The sequence below is a fragment of the Bufo gargarizans genome, chromosome 1 (assembly GCF_014858855.1).
Source record: "Bufo gargarizans isolate SCDJY-AF-19 chromosome 1, ASM1485885v1, whole genome shotgun sequence".
NCBI lineage: Eukaryota > Metazoa > Chordata > Amphibia > Anura > Bufonidae > Bufo > Bufo gargarizans.
The window spans coordinates 58,428,621-58,445,746 of NC_058080.1; the positions used below are offsets into that span (position 1 = coordinate 58,428,621).

A 17,126-nucleotide genomic window follows, 5' to 3' on the forward strand; every position below is an offset into this window, starting at 1 on the left:
ATGCAGTTGAACTTTCTTAACCACAAAGATGGCGACTGCTGAGAGTTCCCTTATCTGGTTTGAGGGACTATTTGTAAAATAATGCAAAATCCTCCAACATAAAATAAAGATTTTTAATTTGGGTTCAGCACTTTCATGAAGCTGGAATACCCCTTTAAATACTTTTTTCCACTGGGGCAAACTCTATCCGTATGCTCTATTAGGCCCCTTGCAGACGAGCGAGTATTCCGCGCGGGTGCAATGTGTGATGCGAACGCATTGTGCCTGCACTGAATCCAGACCCATTCATTTCAATGTGTCTGTGTACATGAGCGTTGTTTTTCACGCATCACTTGTGCGTTGCATGAAAATCGCAGCGTGTTCTATATTGTTCTATTATCACGCGCATGCAAAACGCATAAAATCTCATTGCACCTGGCGAAAAAAAACGGAACAACTGAACACGATTGCAGATAAAAATGACTGAACTTGCTTGCGAAATCACGCATTTTTCACTGAACGCATCCGCAACGCACCCTGGACCTATTCCGCTCACGCTGGTCTGCAAGGGGCCTTAGGGTATACTGATGTTATTAAGGAGGGTCCCCTGCTCCGGACCCCTTGACAGGAGGTTGTCCAGATGCAGAAACCCTAACGGTATAGGCACATAGTACATATTACGTGTGGAAAATACGCAGCATAATACAGCACCAGTTAAGTAGATGAGATTTTTAAAAATCTCACATACACCGCGGAAATTGACCTTTGGTGAGAATTTTGAAATCTGTGTGCCGATTTCCCCATTTAGGGTCCATTCACACGTCTGTGTGTGTTTTACGGATCCGTGGATCCGCAAAAAAACAGAAACCGGCAATGTGCATTCCGCATTTTGCGGACCGCACATCGCCGACACTAATAGAATATGCCTATTCTTGTCCGCTATTGCGGACGAGAATAGGACATGTTCTATTTTTTTCGGGATCAGAATTGCGGACCCGAAAGTGCGGGTCCGCAATTCTGGATCCGGGCCGCAAAATGCGGAACGAAATTGCGGATGTGTGAATGGAGCTTTAGAATGTAAAGGGTAAGATCTGGGGCAAATCTGCATCAAAATTTGTGACCAAAATCTGCAAGTAACAAGTACGGGTTTTTGTGAAGAATAGGTAGTAAAAACCACATAAAAATCCACACGGAAAATCCACATAAACTATACTGCACACATGGTGTGGTGTGTATTACACAAGGAAAATCCACAGTGTTAGGCCTCATCCACACCATTGTATCCGTTTTGTGGTCCGCAACACAAGGATGACGCCCGTCTGACATCCGTATTGTGTGCTTTTTCTTGCGGACCCATTGATTTCAATGGGTCCGTGGTCTGCATTTTGCGGCCAATAATAGGACATGTTCTACCTTTTTGTGGAATGGACAAACATGGATGACATCCGTGTGGGGTCCATTATTTTTTTTTTGCTGACCCATAAAATGAAGATTGGACATGGATGCAAAATACGGTTGTGTGCGTGGAAATTTTCCACGCAGAAATTGACCTGAGAATTTTGAAGTCTGCAACATGTCAATCGTTTGTACAGATTTTCAATGCAAAGTTTGAGATCTGGGGTATATCTGTGATAAAATCTCCAATTAAAACATGCAGATTTTGGGGCCAATTTGGTGCAAAATCTGCATAAAAGATGCATCTGCCAAGTACATGCACCCTAAAAGTCCTTTCAAAGGAGGCAGATTTTCTGCGGCAACATTTCCGTGATGAATCTGCTGCAAATTCTGTGACATAAATCGACAGGCTGCAGATCAATTTCAATGCAGATTTTTTTTCAGCAGCGTGTGAATGAGTTTCTGTGCCAGGAAATCTGCAGCGTATCCACCAGATAGCCTTAGGCCTCTTGCACACGACCGTATGTATTTTGCGGTCCGCAAAAAATACGGATGACATCCGTGTGCATTCCTTATTTTGCGGAATGGAACAGCTGGCCCCTAATAGAACAGTACTATCCTTGTCCCTAAGAATAAGGACATGTTCTACTTTTTAGCGGAACGGAAATACGGAAACGGAATGCACACGGAGTCCCTTCCTTTTTTTTTGTGGACCCATTGAAATGAATGGTTTTGTATACGGTCCGCAAAAAAATAAAAATCTGAACGGACACGGAAAGAAAATACATTCGAGTGCAAGAGGCCTTAGACCGAGTACAAATATACAAGTGGATGCCATATTGTCCCCCCACAACCATGAAACCTGCAACAAGTCGTTCATTTCTCTTTATAGACCATTTATTTTTTTACATCACGTGTATTGCAGCATGGTGTTAATCACACATACAAGATATTCTCAAATCGAAAGCACAAAGTCCCGCGGAACAAGTAACGAGGCTCCAGGACATGGTTGGACAGTGCTGGACGTAAACAGTGTCAGATTTTACAGTATTACGCCAGGCCGGGTTCACACATCCCACAGCGCTGTACAATTATCTGTGGGTATAAACCGGAATGTTCCCGTTCACTGACAGCAAACAGGGATCTTACATATGGAAAAGAGCTGAGACACGAATTGTGTTAGAATCTCCTCAGAACTAGCTGAAGCAACACATTCCCATTTTATCGACATGGGAATTCTTAAATAACATAAAAGGACTGAAAGAACTTGCATAGCAATGATAATTAATTTATTAATGATAAAATATTATCTACATGTAATACTATCTAATTGGAATGTGTTTTTAAGGATTGCTAAGGCTATGGTAATGCAGGAGACGGGATCATTAGTCTGCCTTGCCCAGGGCATGAGGCTGCCATTTTGTAGTGTGGATGTGAATTATTATTTCACCTCACAAAATGGCTGCTTACACTGGGGCTTCAACTTGTGGAGGGGTTGCCCGTAGCAACCTATCATATTCCAGATTTCTGTCCTTCAGTGCAGGTTAGTAAACATAAGCTGGAATTTGATTGGTTGCTATGGGCACTACATCATCCTCAATGGCCTAACCAATCAGAGCTCAGCCTTCATTTCCTAACCAACACTGGAGAAATGAAAACTATAACCCGATTGGTTGCTATGAGTAACTGCTTTATTCTGTGTACTTAGAGGCCCATTGGCCATTGCCTCAGTGACCTCATTGCCAACATCAACCAATCAAAGCTCAGCTTTCACGCTTTCTATAGGCTCATGCACACAAACGTGTGCGTCCTGTGCCGCGAACCGCAAATAGCGCTCCGCAATGCACGGGCACTGACTTGAATGGGGTCCCCAATCTGCAAGATTCAGTCTGCGCCGCAATAAAATAGAACATGTTCAATTTGCACTGCGGAGGCACGCTCCGTAGTGCTTCCATGGGCTTCTGCTCCGTGCCTCCGCTCCGTATCTTCAAGATTGCCGGAGTACACATGGCCGGTGCCCGTAAATTGCTGACCTGCTGTTTGCGGGCCGCAATATGGGCACACGTTTCTGTGTATGAGCCTTAAGGCTGCTTTCGCACATAGTGGCATTATAGAAAAAAAGCGTAAAAAAAAACTACAGAGGGAATAAAAAAAAATGGCTAAAAGCAAAGCTGTCTTTGTTGCCCTATAGCAACCAATCACAGCTCAGCTTTCATTTTTCAAGACCACTATAAGAAATGAAAGCTGTGCTCTGATTGGTTGCTATGGACAGCAAAGACAGTCTCTCTTTTAGACAATTTTATAAATCCCCTCTGCAGTTTCTTTTTCACATTTTTTGTATGCAGCCAAACGTTACTTAAAAGTCTATAGTAAATTATAAAAAATTCACTACAGATAAAGCATTTTTTTGTGTTGTGTTTGTGTATTTTTAGCTTTTTTTGTGAAAACACAGCATGCTCTTAGGCATGACCTTTTTCAGGCATGTTTTTCCCTGTTCTAAATATACAGATAAAAAAAATAATGTATAAAACATCACACAAAAAAATACAGGAAAAAAAATGATGTGTGGAGGAGGCCTGTAATGTGACTGGTTGCTACAGGCAACAGCTTCACTGTCCGCGCTTAAACAAGCAGCCCATTGGCTATCTCCTCAGTTGAGCACGGCAACCAATCAGAGTTCAGCTTTCATTTCGTAACTTGAACTGGAAAAATGTAAGCGGTAACCTGATTGGTTGCCAAGAGTAAATCTTCTCTGGGACACTGAGGCCATTCCAAGATGGACATTGGACAATATGGAAAAACTCAAGAGCTAGCTACAAACCTTTATATAAAAACATAGGATTAGATTGATCAAAACTGGTATAAAGGAAAACTGGTTTTAGTTGCCCATAGCAACCAATCAGATTCCACCTTTCATTTTGCAAAGGAGCTCTCAAAAATGAAAGGTGGAATCTGACTGGTTGCTATGGGCAACTAAGCCAGTTCTACTTTACACCAGTTTTGATCAATCTACCCCATGAGCATTGAATACTATTTATCATCAAATCTGTGATGGTGGCCATAAGCAGCCAGTCCGATGCTGTGCAGGCTGTGGCTCGCCAGCAACAATGAAACTACAACTCCCAGCATCCTGGGAGTTGTAGTATCACCACCTCTTGCAAGATACAGATGGCAGACCACCAGTCTTGACCTCCAACAGAGAAGACTCTGACGGGTTGACTCCACCATTCTCAAAAATGTTCCTTTCTACTCCTTTGCCATATAGTGCAATATTTTACCGTATTTGATCGCTTGATGAAACAAAATCTACTTCTCCATGATTTGGGTTCTGTCCATTTTGCTATTTCTTATTAACCAGTAATTATTATAATTAACTAATGCCAGTCGATTGTTAAATGAAGACGTGGGGGGCTTTTTGTGCTTTTTCGTAGGTTTCCTTAACGCTGGGTTCACACATGAGCGTTCGCGATGGAGCGCTCTGTATGCGCGATTGTACCGGCGTTTACAATCGCGCATACAGAGAGACAAGCGAACGCCCATTGTCGCGCGTTCCCAAAAGTCTATGTACGGGAACGCGCGACAAAACGCCCCAAAGAAGCTCAAGAACTTTTTTGAGCGTCGGGCGTTTTACAGCGCGATCGTACACGCCTGTAAAACGCCCAGGTGACATTCCCATAGGGAAGCATTGGTTTCTCCTTGTTGAGCGTTTTACAGCGCGTAGGAACGCGCTGTAAAGCGCTCAGGTGTGAACCCAGGGAAAGGAAAACTCCACTTTGTCATAACATACTGACATCATCCCACCACGACTCTCCACAAAATGCTGAGTATCTTTCTAAATACTTTGTGCTGTTTTTTTTTTTTATTCTAAATTCAGGCAGAAAGCTTCAGGTGGATTCCTGATACCAGAGAGCAGTGCATTGTGGGAGCTCAGACGTTTGGTCACATGACTGAGTAGTGACTATAGAGCCCCAAAAAAGGAAAGGAAAGTAGTTTTACTTTCACTTTGGGGTGTGAATAGAGAAGAAAACCTCAGAAAGCTCAAAGATAAGTAATGGAAATTATCTGTAATTTTTTTTATATAGCTTTTGACTATGAAATTTTATTGGCAAGGGGAGTTCTCTTTTAAATTAGGGCGTGCCCTGGCGCTGCTGAGTTAGGCCTCTTGCACAAGACCGTATGGTTTTGCGGTCTGTTTTAAATGGATCTGTTTTTCCAAATTTTCTCTTTCAGTAGTGTTTCCGTTCTTTCGTTTCGTTTCCGCTTGTGATCCGTTTTTTGCGGATCGCAAACGGAAACGGAAGCATACAAAAATGTTTAAACAGTAAGTACATAAAAAAAATTGGGCTGGACATAAAATTTTCAACAGATGGTTCCGCAAAAACGGAACGGATACGGAAGACATACGGATGCATTCAGTATGCATTAATTTTTTTTGCGGAACCATTGACTTGTATGGAACCACGGATCGTTATTTGCAGGCAATAATAGGACAATTTCTATCTGTCAGCGGAACGGAAGTACGGAAACAGAATGCATACGGAGTACATTTTTTTTTTTTTGGCGGAACCATTGAAATTGCATACGGAATCCGCAAAAACGGAAGGGAAAAAAAACCTTTCGTGTGCAAGAGGCCTTAATAGGTGAAAGAGCACTAGCCCAATAATTCCAGTAATAATCGCAGGAGCTACTCTGAAACAGCTGATCGGCGGGGAGTCGGACCACACAGATCAGATACTGATGACCTATCCCGAGGATAGACCATTATTCTTAAAGGGCATCTATCAGCAGATTTTTACTTATGAGAAAAACAAAGTTTTAATATTTTCAAATGAGCCTCTAGGAGCAATGCCGTTACACATAGAGGCTCTGCTCTTTTTACAGCTGCCATGCCCTCTCCACTTTGACAGGACCAGACAGTGTAAATGTCATCACGTCTGCCTGGCCCTGTCAATCAAAGTGGAGAGGGTGCGGCAGTTCTAGAGAGAGCAGAGCCTCTAGGTGTAACGGCAACGCCCCCATTGCTCCTAGAGGCTCACTTGCATATATTAGGGTACTTTCACACTTGCGTTGCTGTATTCCAGCAGGCAGTTCCGTCGCTGGAACTGCCTTCCGGATCCGGCAATCTGTATGCAAACGGATACCATTTGTAGACTGATCCGGATGCGGATCCGTCTCACAAATGCATTGCAATACCAGATCCGTCTCTCCGGTTGTCATCTGGAAAAACGGATCCAGTATTTATCTTGTTCACATTTTTAAGTTCTGCACTAGCACAGACTGTAATACCAGATCAGTTTTTCCTGGAACACTTGGGGCCGGATCTGGCAATAATACATTTCAATGTAAAATAATGCCGGATCCGGCATTCCAGCAAGTGTTCCGGAATTCTGGACGGAGAAAATACTGCAGTGACTGAACTGAAGACATCCTAATGCATACTGAACGGATTGCTCTCCATTCAGAATGAAGTAGGATAAAACTGATCAGTTTTTTTCTGGTATTGAGCCCCTAATATGGAACTCAATACCGGAAAATTTTAACACAAGTGTGAAAGTACCCTAAAAAAAATTCTCAGCAATGCGGGCACATGTGAACATGGGACCAAGACAGATACCGTCAGCTGCCAAGTGCACATATAACAGGTCAGCCAGTGTCATAGGTACAAATCTGCTGACAGATGCCCTTTAAAATCCTGGAATACCCCTTTAAGCCAAGGTCAAGACAGAGGGATTCCCTCTTTGGTGTTTTTTTTAATCCCCGTGTCATGCCCCACTCCATCAGACCCTATATTTTAGCCATATAACAGGTTTTTTATTTTGCCTGCAGCGTTCCTTTAAATAGGCCGCACCTCTTTATGCTTTGGATGCATTTACTTTCAGCCCACAACATGGCTGCCCGCATGATTTGGCAGGTATACAAAGTAACAAGGGAAGTATAGATTCCCGCTGTCAGATAGAAGCAAATATTGCTAAACTCCCCAATCAGGAGATAGTAATGAGCAAAGTATAACAAAAGGAGGTTACCCTCATCTTCAGGGCAGTCACAGGGAGAATAGTCAGCTGCCATGTCGTGACTGCAACCCCCAGCATGGTCGTAAGGAAAATAAAACATACACATATATGTCGTGGTTGGCAAGACACGAGCCAAGTAAGTGCAAACAATAGGGCACATTCATGCACGAATAATATACGGGAAAAGGCTCCATCCCGACTAATCAGAAGTCAGGATGCTGACTGGTCAGTTCCACCTTTTTCGTGCAGTGTATGCCCTTCAGCTGCCACAAATTCTATTCAGATTTGCAAAGTAACTTGGTGTTACTGGTGAGAGAGCGACTAGACGTCAGGGATAGTGTTGAGCGAACTTCTGTTTTAAGTTCGGCGTCTAAAGTTCGGCTTCCGGTTAGCGGAGAATCCCGATATGGATTCCGAATTCCGTTGTGGTCCGTGGTAGCGGAATCAATAATCGGCCATTATTGATTCCGCTACCACGGACCACAACGGTATTCGGAATCCATATCGGGATTCTCCGCTAACCGGAAGCCGAACTTTAGACGCCGAACTTAAAACAGAAGTTCGCTCAACACTAGTCAGGGATCTTTATATCTTTCCGCCATCGTTTTATTTTCTTAACCAACCTAAAAACCTGACAATGATGAACGCTCAGGATCTAGCATCTGACTACCTGAAGAGGTAACTGTCCAGGATCAGAAGGACATGGCCACTTTCAGCGCCACCTCTGTCCACAGGTCGTGTAATGGAGCTGAGTTGCAATACCAGACGTCACCTTACGAACAGATGGGGCGCTGTTTTTGGAAGAAAGCAGGCACTTTTATATTTGTTTTATCTGCTCCTGGACAACTCCTTTAATGCCACCTGTGTCTATCTTGCTTACTCCTAAAATGTCATCTCCAAAAGTACTGACCTCAGAAGAGGCTTATGGCTAGATATAAGCAAATCAAACGTAAAAGTCGTAGAAGGTTCTTAAAAAGATATGTGCACCTCTTAACTATGGGACTAAAGAATCAACGGTGGTCTGGGAGCTGGGACCCCCAGGGAGAAATAGGTGGCATTCCACTAAGCACCAATTGATTTCTAATACAGTATCAATGGTTGAGCGTCAATCTTGTGATCGGATGAGGCTCAAGCTGATGCCTTCTCCTGACATATCAAAAGATATTGGGGGCTAGTGGTTCTCCTTGCGAGAAAGCCCAACTGAATTTGCTTGTCAGAAGATATACGACAAAACAAAACTTACGCAACTTCTTGTTCCTGCCCTTCCCTCCCCCAAATCTTTGTATTTTCATGCTTACCCTTTCCTACAAGAAGCACCTTAACACAAGTCTGTGTAGTACAGTGAGGCAGTGCATTGTATAGCAGATTAACCTCCCTGTGACAATTGTATCTACATGTGTGCAAATGGTGGTCACCCGCACAGGAAGTCAAGTGGTTGCTAGGCAAAATAAACTCAAGCTGCAATACGAAGTGGAGTTAGTGATACTTGCAACTCTCTTCGAATGTCTGGGAGGCTCCTGGAAAAAGAAGAGACCTCCTGGACTCCCAGAAGAGACAGCAAATCTTCCAGGCACCATAGAAGCCTCGATGTGTGTCCAAACAGACATTTAGGCCTTAAAGGACATCTGTCAGCAGTTTTGTACCTATGACCCTGGCTGACCTGTTACATGTTCACTTGGCAGCTGAAGACATCTGTGTTGGTCCCATGTTCCTATGTGAAAGCATTGCTGAGAAAAATGATGTTTTATATATGCAAATGAGCCTCTAGGAGCAACAGGGGCGTTGCCATTACACCGAGAGACTCTGCTCTCTCTGCAACTGTTGTGCCCTCTGCACTGTTACAGGGCCAGGTGTGATCACGTTTTTGTCGCCTGGTCCTGTCAAAGTGCAGTTGCAGAGAGAGTAGAGCCTCTAGGTGTAATGGTAACGCCCCTGTTGCTCCTAGAGGCTCATTTGCATACAATAAAACATCTTTTTTTTCAGCAATGCGAGCACATATGAACGATGGGACCAACACAGATGTCTTCAGCTGCCAAGTGCACATGTAACAGTTCAGCCAGTGTCATAGGTACAAAACTGCTGACAGATGCCCTTCAAAGCCCCTTTCCACTGCTAGATGGAGCAGATGATGGTAAGGAAGGAAGCGTTCCTTCCCGGTAATCGCCTGCTTAGCCAAGTGATCTCCTTCACAGTATGGGGAGGAGTGATCACTAATGCCATCGCTCGTCTCCATACAGGATCATTGTTTGCAGGCAGCAGAGTGCTTAGACAGAACGATCTTCTGCCGGCAAACAATGATTTAGGTGACCGCATGAACGATCCTATTACCCGATGAACGAGCGTTTCGCTCATTCATCAGGTAATCGGTGGCACCTTTACACCAGCAGATCATCGCTAACAAGTGTTCCTATGAACATTGGGCAATGTAGGGCTCATTCATACAAACGTATGGTCGCCGTGCCCCTTTTGTGCACAGGCACCGGCCATGTGAATCCCGTATTGCGGTGCAGGCCCATTGACTTGAATAAGTCTGCGATCCGCAAAATACGGCAAAAGATAGGGCATGTCCTATCTTTTGCAGTGGAGAAGCACGGACCTGAAAGCCCACAGAAGTGCTTCCGAACTTTCCCGTAGACATGTCCTATCTGTTTCTTGTGGATCGTGGACCAATTCAAGTCAATGGGTCCACATCCGTAGCACGGAGTTCACATGGCCAGTGCTCATGTATTGCAGACTGCGGTCCACAATATGGGCACCATGGCCATATGGTCATGTGAATGAGCCCTAATTCACATGGTCAGTGGGTTTCCATCAGTGATTGTTATCCAAAACAAGGAGCGGATATGACACAGAGATATAGTATAAGAGAAAGATCTGCATTTGTCCTGTTTCTGACTCCGCACCTGGTTTTGCCTCACAATCACTGATGGAAATCACTCAGGTGGTGGTCAGCCGGCACTCTGTTCAAGAGGCGTGGTGCACGAGTCCGAGACAACGATCCCACTTGTATAGACAGAAAAGACCGGCACTCACTTTATCTTCTGCTGATTAAATCTCTTTATTCGTCACATATGAGATATTCTGTGGCGCCCAACATGGGGCACCACAGAATATCTCATATGTGACGAATAAAGAGATTTAATCAGCAGAAGATAAAGTGAGTGCCGGTCTTTTCTGTCCATACATGATGGAAATCACTGACATGTAAATAGAGCCTTAGGTGGCAATGCCAAGGGTCTGTGGGAAAAGGTGGGCGTGTTTATGCTCAAAAGATTTCAGCCATACGCTTGTTCCTCCCGCACAGCACTTTTTGGCATGGAAATGAGCACAATACTACCAATTAATAAGTAATTAGTGTTTACAGCCTTAGGAGACCATATTGTTTGCTTTATATGGGGGCTCTTATGTATATTCGATCTCCGTTGTAAATTCACCAGTACTAGACGTAACACAATATATGTATTAAAATAAAGTCTCGTAACAAAAAAAATCATCTCAAAAATAGGCAAAATAAAATATAATTGATTAACAAGGCACAATATGAAAAAAATAAAAGAGTCCCTGAGACTCTAGTCTGGATCCGTCCCCCCCCCCCCCCTCCCCAATATAATGAGAACATTTAGGAAAATATAATACAAAATCTTTTACAGGAAATATAGACTACACTTACTAAAATCAGAAAAGTGTCAATAGCTTTTTCTTCTTTTCTTACAGCCTCCCAGGTATTCTGTGTATCCAGAACACAGCCATTCTGACAAGCTCGAGCCGTCACGGTGACGGAGGTGGCCATTTCGACCAATATTTAAAGGGGTGTTCCAGGACTTCCGAATTGCAGCTCTTTTTATCAGTACAGAATGAGCCAATTTCGCATTTGGGGTGCACAGGCATCTCTGTGTGGAAATATTCACACCTCTATATCGAGTGACCTCCTAAAACTAAAAGACCAGATTGCTGCAGCATGAGATCATTAGAGAGCTGACGTTGTCGATAAAGCTTGGTCATTGTATACTGGAAGGTTCTACAAGTTTCTCATTTTCCTTTGTGTTTCAGTTCCTCGCTAGCTCTGCTTGCTGTCAGTGAATTGTCACATTCTTGTTTACATCCCCAAAAGGAAAACCTGTACAAACCCAATACCTGCTTTTATACATTTTATCCAGTTTTGGTAATCCCCTGTAAGGGCCTCATGCACACGAACGTATTTCCGTTAGTTTTTTTTTTTTTTTTTGCAGACTGTATATGAAACCATTTCAATGGGTCCACAAAAAAAACTGAAGTTACTCCGTGTGCATTGCGTTTCTGTATGTCCGTTCCGCCCAAAAAATCTAACATGTCCTATTATTGTCCGACAAGGATAGGACTGTTCTATTAAGGGCCAGCTGTTCTGTTCTGCAAAATACAGAATGCAACCGGATGTCATCTGTATTTTTTTTGCAGGATCAGTTTTTTGCGGACCGCAAAACACATACGGCCCTGTGCATGGCGCCTAAGGCTGGTTTTACATTTACATTTGCAGTCTGTTTGCCGCATATATCTGGGAGAGCTTACAATGTATACTATTAAACTACCGGTATTCATAGGGCCCCTATTCACTATAAGGAAAGTATCCCAATGGACAGGGCAAAATGCTGTGTAAATGCATCATACACCAGGCAGAAAAGCTCTGAGGGTTTGCTACAATGTATCCATGGTAGGTGAAATGTATCAGTCTGGACTCCTAGGCTGGATATCATTGTAGCAAATTCTCAGCTGTAAGAAGTATTCCGGGCTTAACAGGCTTCCAGCACGTGAACATGAATGTTCCCATTCGCTGACTGTAACCAGAGATCCTGAAAGGGATGAGAAACTGAAACACAAAATATATCAGAAAGTTGCAGAACGTTCCATTCTAGAGTTATGAAGCCCTTTTTTAAAGTAATCTGGAAAACCCCTTTAATAGCGGCTATAGTCTAGTCCCAGGGAAGGTTATCAGCTAGTGATACCATAAGCACTCTAGGACTTAGCAAAGTCGCCAGTTGCACCGGTTGAACCCACAAAATAGCCACCTCACCGCAGTGACGATACGCTAGGACTAGGGCTACATGACGGACTTCCCTAACAGCGGTGGCATTGGGACAACAGATGGATCTGCCACTGGGAAGTCGTTACGTAGCCCCCCTTCCTAGCTTGGCCGCTCCTGCTACCCTCTGCCCACAACAGAAAATGAGGCCGTGGTACACAAATAAAACTAGACTACAACTTCATAGTATTGCTACAATTCTCATAGATACATATGTAAAGTATACAAAATAAACAGTGCCGTTTCACAGCATGATTTTTTTTCCCTACATTATTGTTTTGTTTTAGTTTTTTTTTATACTTTTTTTCATTCTAGACGTCAAGACATAGTTCCTAGTGTGCGGAGGAAACACACGACGTAATACACAGCAGCCGTAAGCCATGCCTTCGGTAAAAAAAAATGCATCGGTAGCAGAAAGGTTACACATAAAACAAGCAGTTCTCTCCGTAGTCTGTAAATTCTAAGAGCTTTTGTGTTTGCAAACCGAGTACCATGTTTAGAGGGGGGTCTCTGGAGGATGACGAGCGAGATCTGAGTGCATATTAGAGAAGACTGAGATAGATGGTCCCAATCCTGTATACTGCATTAGATAATGCTGAAAACTATATTGTGTCATCGGGTCACAGGCACAGAATTAGGGGCTGCACAAGTTCCACTTTCTTAGAGGGTCTCCACAGGCATTTCTACCAACTAAGACAATGTTTTAAAGGGAACCTGCCAGCAGGTTTTGGGGGCCCTAAGCCCCCAGCATGTCCTTATACAGCTGAGGTTTACTATTCCATATCAGCCTAGAACAAAACAATTAACGGAGGGCGCATACGCAGTGAAGCAAGCTGTACCATCATCGGCTTTATTGGCGTTATGTGTATACGCCCGTAGCCTTGGAGGAGAGTCCAGTACTACAATTGCTCTGGGTGGAATGCATGGTTTAATCAGCACAATGTGCATGTGCCCATAGCCGGACAGATATGTCAAGGACTCCAGGGCACATGCGCAGTAAAGCAAGGTGTATTATCATTGGTTTAATCAGCACAATGTGCATGCGCCCAGAGCTGGGGAGATAAGTCCAGGACTCCAGGGCACATGCGCAGTGAAGCGAGGTGTACATTCACCTGCTTTATCAGCACAGTGTGCATGCGTCCATGGAGAAGAGTCCCGGATTCATCTCCAGTAATTTAAATGTTCTTTATCTTAACAGTGCCCATATTTTTTTATAGGCAGGTTTTCAACTCTAAACCCCAGCTGCATAAGGGTGTGCTGGTGGTTTACTGGCCTCAAACCTGCTGACAGGTTCCCTTTAGGTGGACAGTGCAGGGGAAGACGGGGGGCTAGAGTTTACCGCTTTATTATCATGATTGATATACGGTAGCTACTCAAAACCAATCAAGGGCAAACATAACACCGACCATGCGGCTGCTGCGGGGCCCTTCTAAAGAGGGGACAGCCTTGGCTGGTCCCACCTAGTGAGGACTATGCAGAGAGACAAGAGGGTGGACAATTGTCTTCGATGACAAAACCTCACGCCCTAATGGGGGCTCAGCAGTTTGATCCTTGCCATGGGGCCCCCTCTGTATGGACCCCCCTACACGGGGTTCAGTTCTGGATACATATAGTCAGTTCCGCATTATCCGAATGCAGTAATTCCCCTGAACATGAGATATCATTCGGTCTGCCTTAGGCTAATCCATATAGCTGACGGGTCAGCAGTGAAGGGACAGAATGCAATGTACGTATACGGCCTTTCCTTGTATACAGTACAACCTGTACATAGTAATCGCCTCTCCTCCTCCTGCTCTCCCAAACCAAGTGCTTGAAATACTGCGTTCTGATAAGTCTTACTACCTGATCCTCTACGGATGTCTACCTATGAAGAGTCACCAGCATGTACAAATACTACTTCATTCTGAAAAACTATATGATCTCTGGTAATCAAAAATATCTGACCTGCTTTTGTTTTTCTCCTGTATATTCATGTAATACTTAGGAATGGAATGATAGGACTGCAAAATTGGGCTTAACTATAATTTTTTTTGTATGCTACTACCATAACATCCTCCCCGCCAGGTGACAACACAGGATTCCACCAGAAGCTAGTTGGGGGGTCTCTAGTGCTGTGGTTGCAATGAAGGGAGCCCATCAGTAAGAATGCTCTTTTTCAGGACGTAGCGCTGGATTGAGTCCTGGATGAGCGGCAGGTAACAATTCTTTTTTTTTTTTTTTTTCTGTTTGTTTTCTTTTATGTTTTGTTTTTTTATAAAGTTTTTTTTGTTTTGTTTTTTTCCATAAGTGCCCTCAGTTGGATGGTCCTGAGTTGGTCCAGTAATTTGGCCACTATAAGAGGCTGGAACTAAGTCTCAGGGAATGTGTGTAGCCGCTGTCGCTTGAGCTGCTCTGCAAACTGTAGTGGTCATCCACATCGCTGGCACTTCCGATACTGTCCATTTCTCCCGGTGCAAACTCCATGCCTTCAATGTCCACTTCTGAAGAGACAGAGAAAAGGGAAAATGGATGAATAAGCTGCGCACTTACAAATAAAATCATCCCCTTAAAGGGGACGTGGCCCCCTGCCACGCCTGGTGGACATGGCTGATCGGCCGTTCTGTAAGGGCTCATGCAGACGAATGTGTGCCGCCCGTTTTGTGCACTGAGGACCGCAAAGTGCACCTTCTGTACGGCTGGCGCAGATGGATGCAGACCCGTTGAACTTGAATGTGGTGATCCATCCGCACCCCCAAAAATAAATAAAACACGTGAATGGATCCGCATCTGTGATGCGGTGCACAAACGGCCGATACCTGTATATTGCGGGCCGCAGTATTGGCCCCGGCCACAACAGTCGTGTGCATGTGCTCTACACTCTCATAGAAGTGAATACTGCACAAACCCTTCCATTTATTGTCTGTCGGATGCAGCACTATACCAGGTGGGCCGGGGACCCCCATTCTGTATAGGTGCAGGACCCAGAAATGAAAGCACCTTCCACCAGGCACAGGATATGTCCATGTTTTAGGCCTCATGCACACGACCATTCCGTTTTTTTTGTGGTCCACAAACCACGGATCCGCAAAAAACTGAAGCCGCCCGCGTGCCTTCCGCAATTTGCGGAACAGAACGGGCGGGCCATTGTAGACATGCCTATTCTTGTCCGCAAAACGGACAAGAATAGGACATGCTATATTTTTTGGGACGGGGCCTCGGAACGGAGCAACGGATGCGGACTGCACAGAGAGTGAATGGGTCCGCACCCGAGTTGCAAAAACTGCGGCTCGGATGCGGACCCGAAAAAAGGTTGTGTGCATGAGGCCTTAGATAACGACACCAGATCTTAGCTGAAGTCTATGGGAATTATAAAACACAGTACAAACATGCATTTTTTTAGTAGTCACCTTTTTCTTGACTAGAGTAGTTACAGGGTTGTTGTTTTTTGGATCATTTTCTGGTGTTTTTTTTGCCATAGACATCTATTGATTTTTGGCCACGCTTTTCTATGCCTTTTTTTAACAATGGCTTTCCTGTTTAAAAATATACCACTTGCAAAGAACCCCCGCACACATACAAAAATGCATGAACTAACATACAGAGGCCCAAATTTCCTAATCTTATAGATGGTGGTAGCTTAGACCAGCGGATCTATCACAGGGGCTCAGGCTGGAAGATACTACTGTCTAATCCTATGGTTGGCTTACTTTGAGATACAGCAAAATGGCGCATCTTAGACCACATCCCTTTCCCTGAAGACCCTCCTCCTTTCTGATAGTTGAACAGACATGTTTTCTAATCCTGGACAACCCCTTTAATTCTTATACAACAGCAACCACAAGAAATGTCACTGCAAACCCCTTGCCATGAGTGACATCACGTGAGATATCAGCCTGTCATCGTCTACAATTTCCCAGTGTGCGGTGATAACGGCTCCATGATTACACGCTACGTCCTAACCACCCAAAACTGCAATGTACAGTCTGGCTTCGGGCCCTTGTGATTATAAGAATTATTAGCAACCATAGCCATGAGAATGGGGGTCCACCCGGCTGCAGGGCTGCGCTGCCATTTAACCACTTACAGGTCACCGTCCAGCCTGCTGACAGTCTCCACTGTAACTGACTGACCCTCCTGAGTCTCAGGAATTAGAGATAATAATATAATTGGTTTACCACTATTACCCAGTAGTCTTCTTTCCCATAAATTTCAAGCTCACTAATCTTAATCTATCTGGACCTAATCGCGGAGAAATGAGCGTTATGCGGCATAACTACCAATTCAAGTAGAAAGAAAAGCCGAGTACAATCCCAATGTCTCCTCACACATTACAGGCAAGTGGACTGCAGCCTGTGCTGTAGGCTCCGCATCCAATCCAGATTTCTTGTGGATTGGTTGCCGACTCATTCATTTCAATGGGGCCACAAAACATGCAGACACCACATCGGGTGATATCCGCATCCGTTTATCCGTTCCGCAGCCCCGCAAAAAAACCCCAAAAAACAGAACATGTCTTATTCTTGTCCGTTTTGCGGACAAGAACAGGCATTTCTAAGAAACGGCAGAACATGCTGATCCGCAAAATACGGAAAGCACACCTCCGATATCAATGTTTTTGCAAAACGGATACGGTCACGTGAATGCCCCCTTATAGGCACGGTTATTGCCCAAACTGGTTCTGGATAAGATGAGTCATAACCAGTATG

General features: G+C 44.2%; 1 protein-coding gene across 1 annotated transcript in view; it reads right to left on the reverse strand.

Annotated features, from left to right (window-relative positions):
* Nucleotides 1–13,360: 13,360 nt before the first annotated feature.
* Nucleotides 13,361–17,126, reverse strand: part of MXD4 (MAX dimerization protein 4) — a 54,313-nt gene continuing 50,547 nt past the window's right edge. Inside the window, exon 6 of the mRNA XM_044295499.1 lies at nucleotides 13,361–14,921. Coding sequence (XP_044151434.1) covers nucleotides 14,773–14,921 — 149 coding nt within the window. The 3' untranslated portion in view covers nucleotides 13,361–14,772. The remainder of the gene's footprint in view (nucleotides 14,922–17,126) is intronic.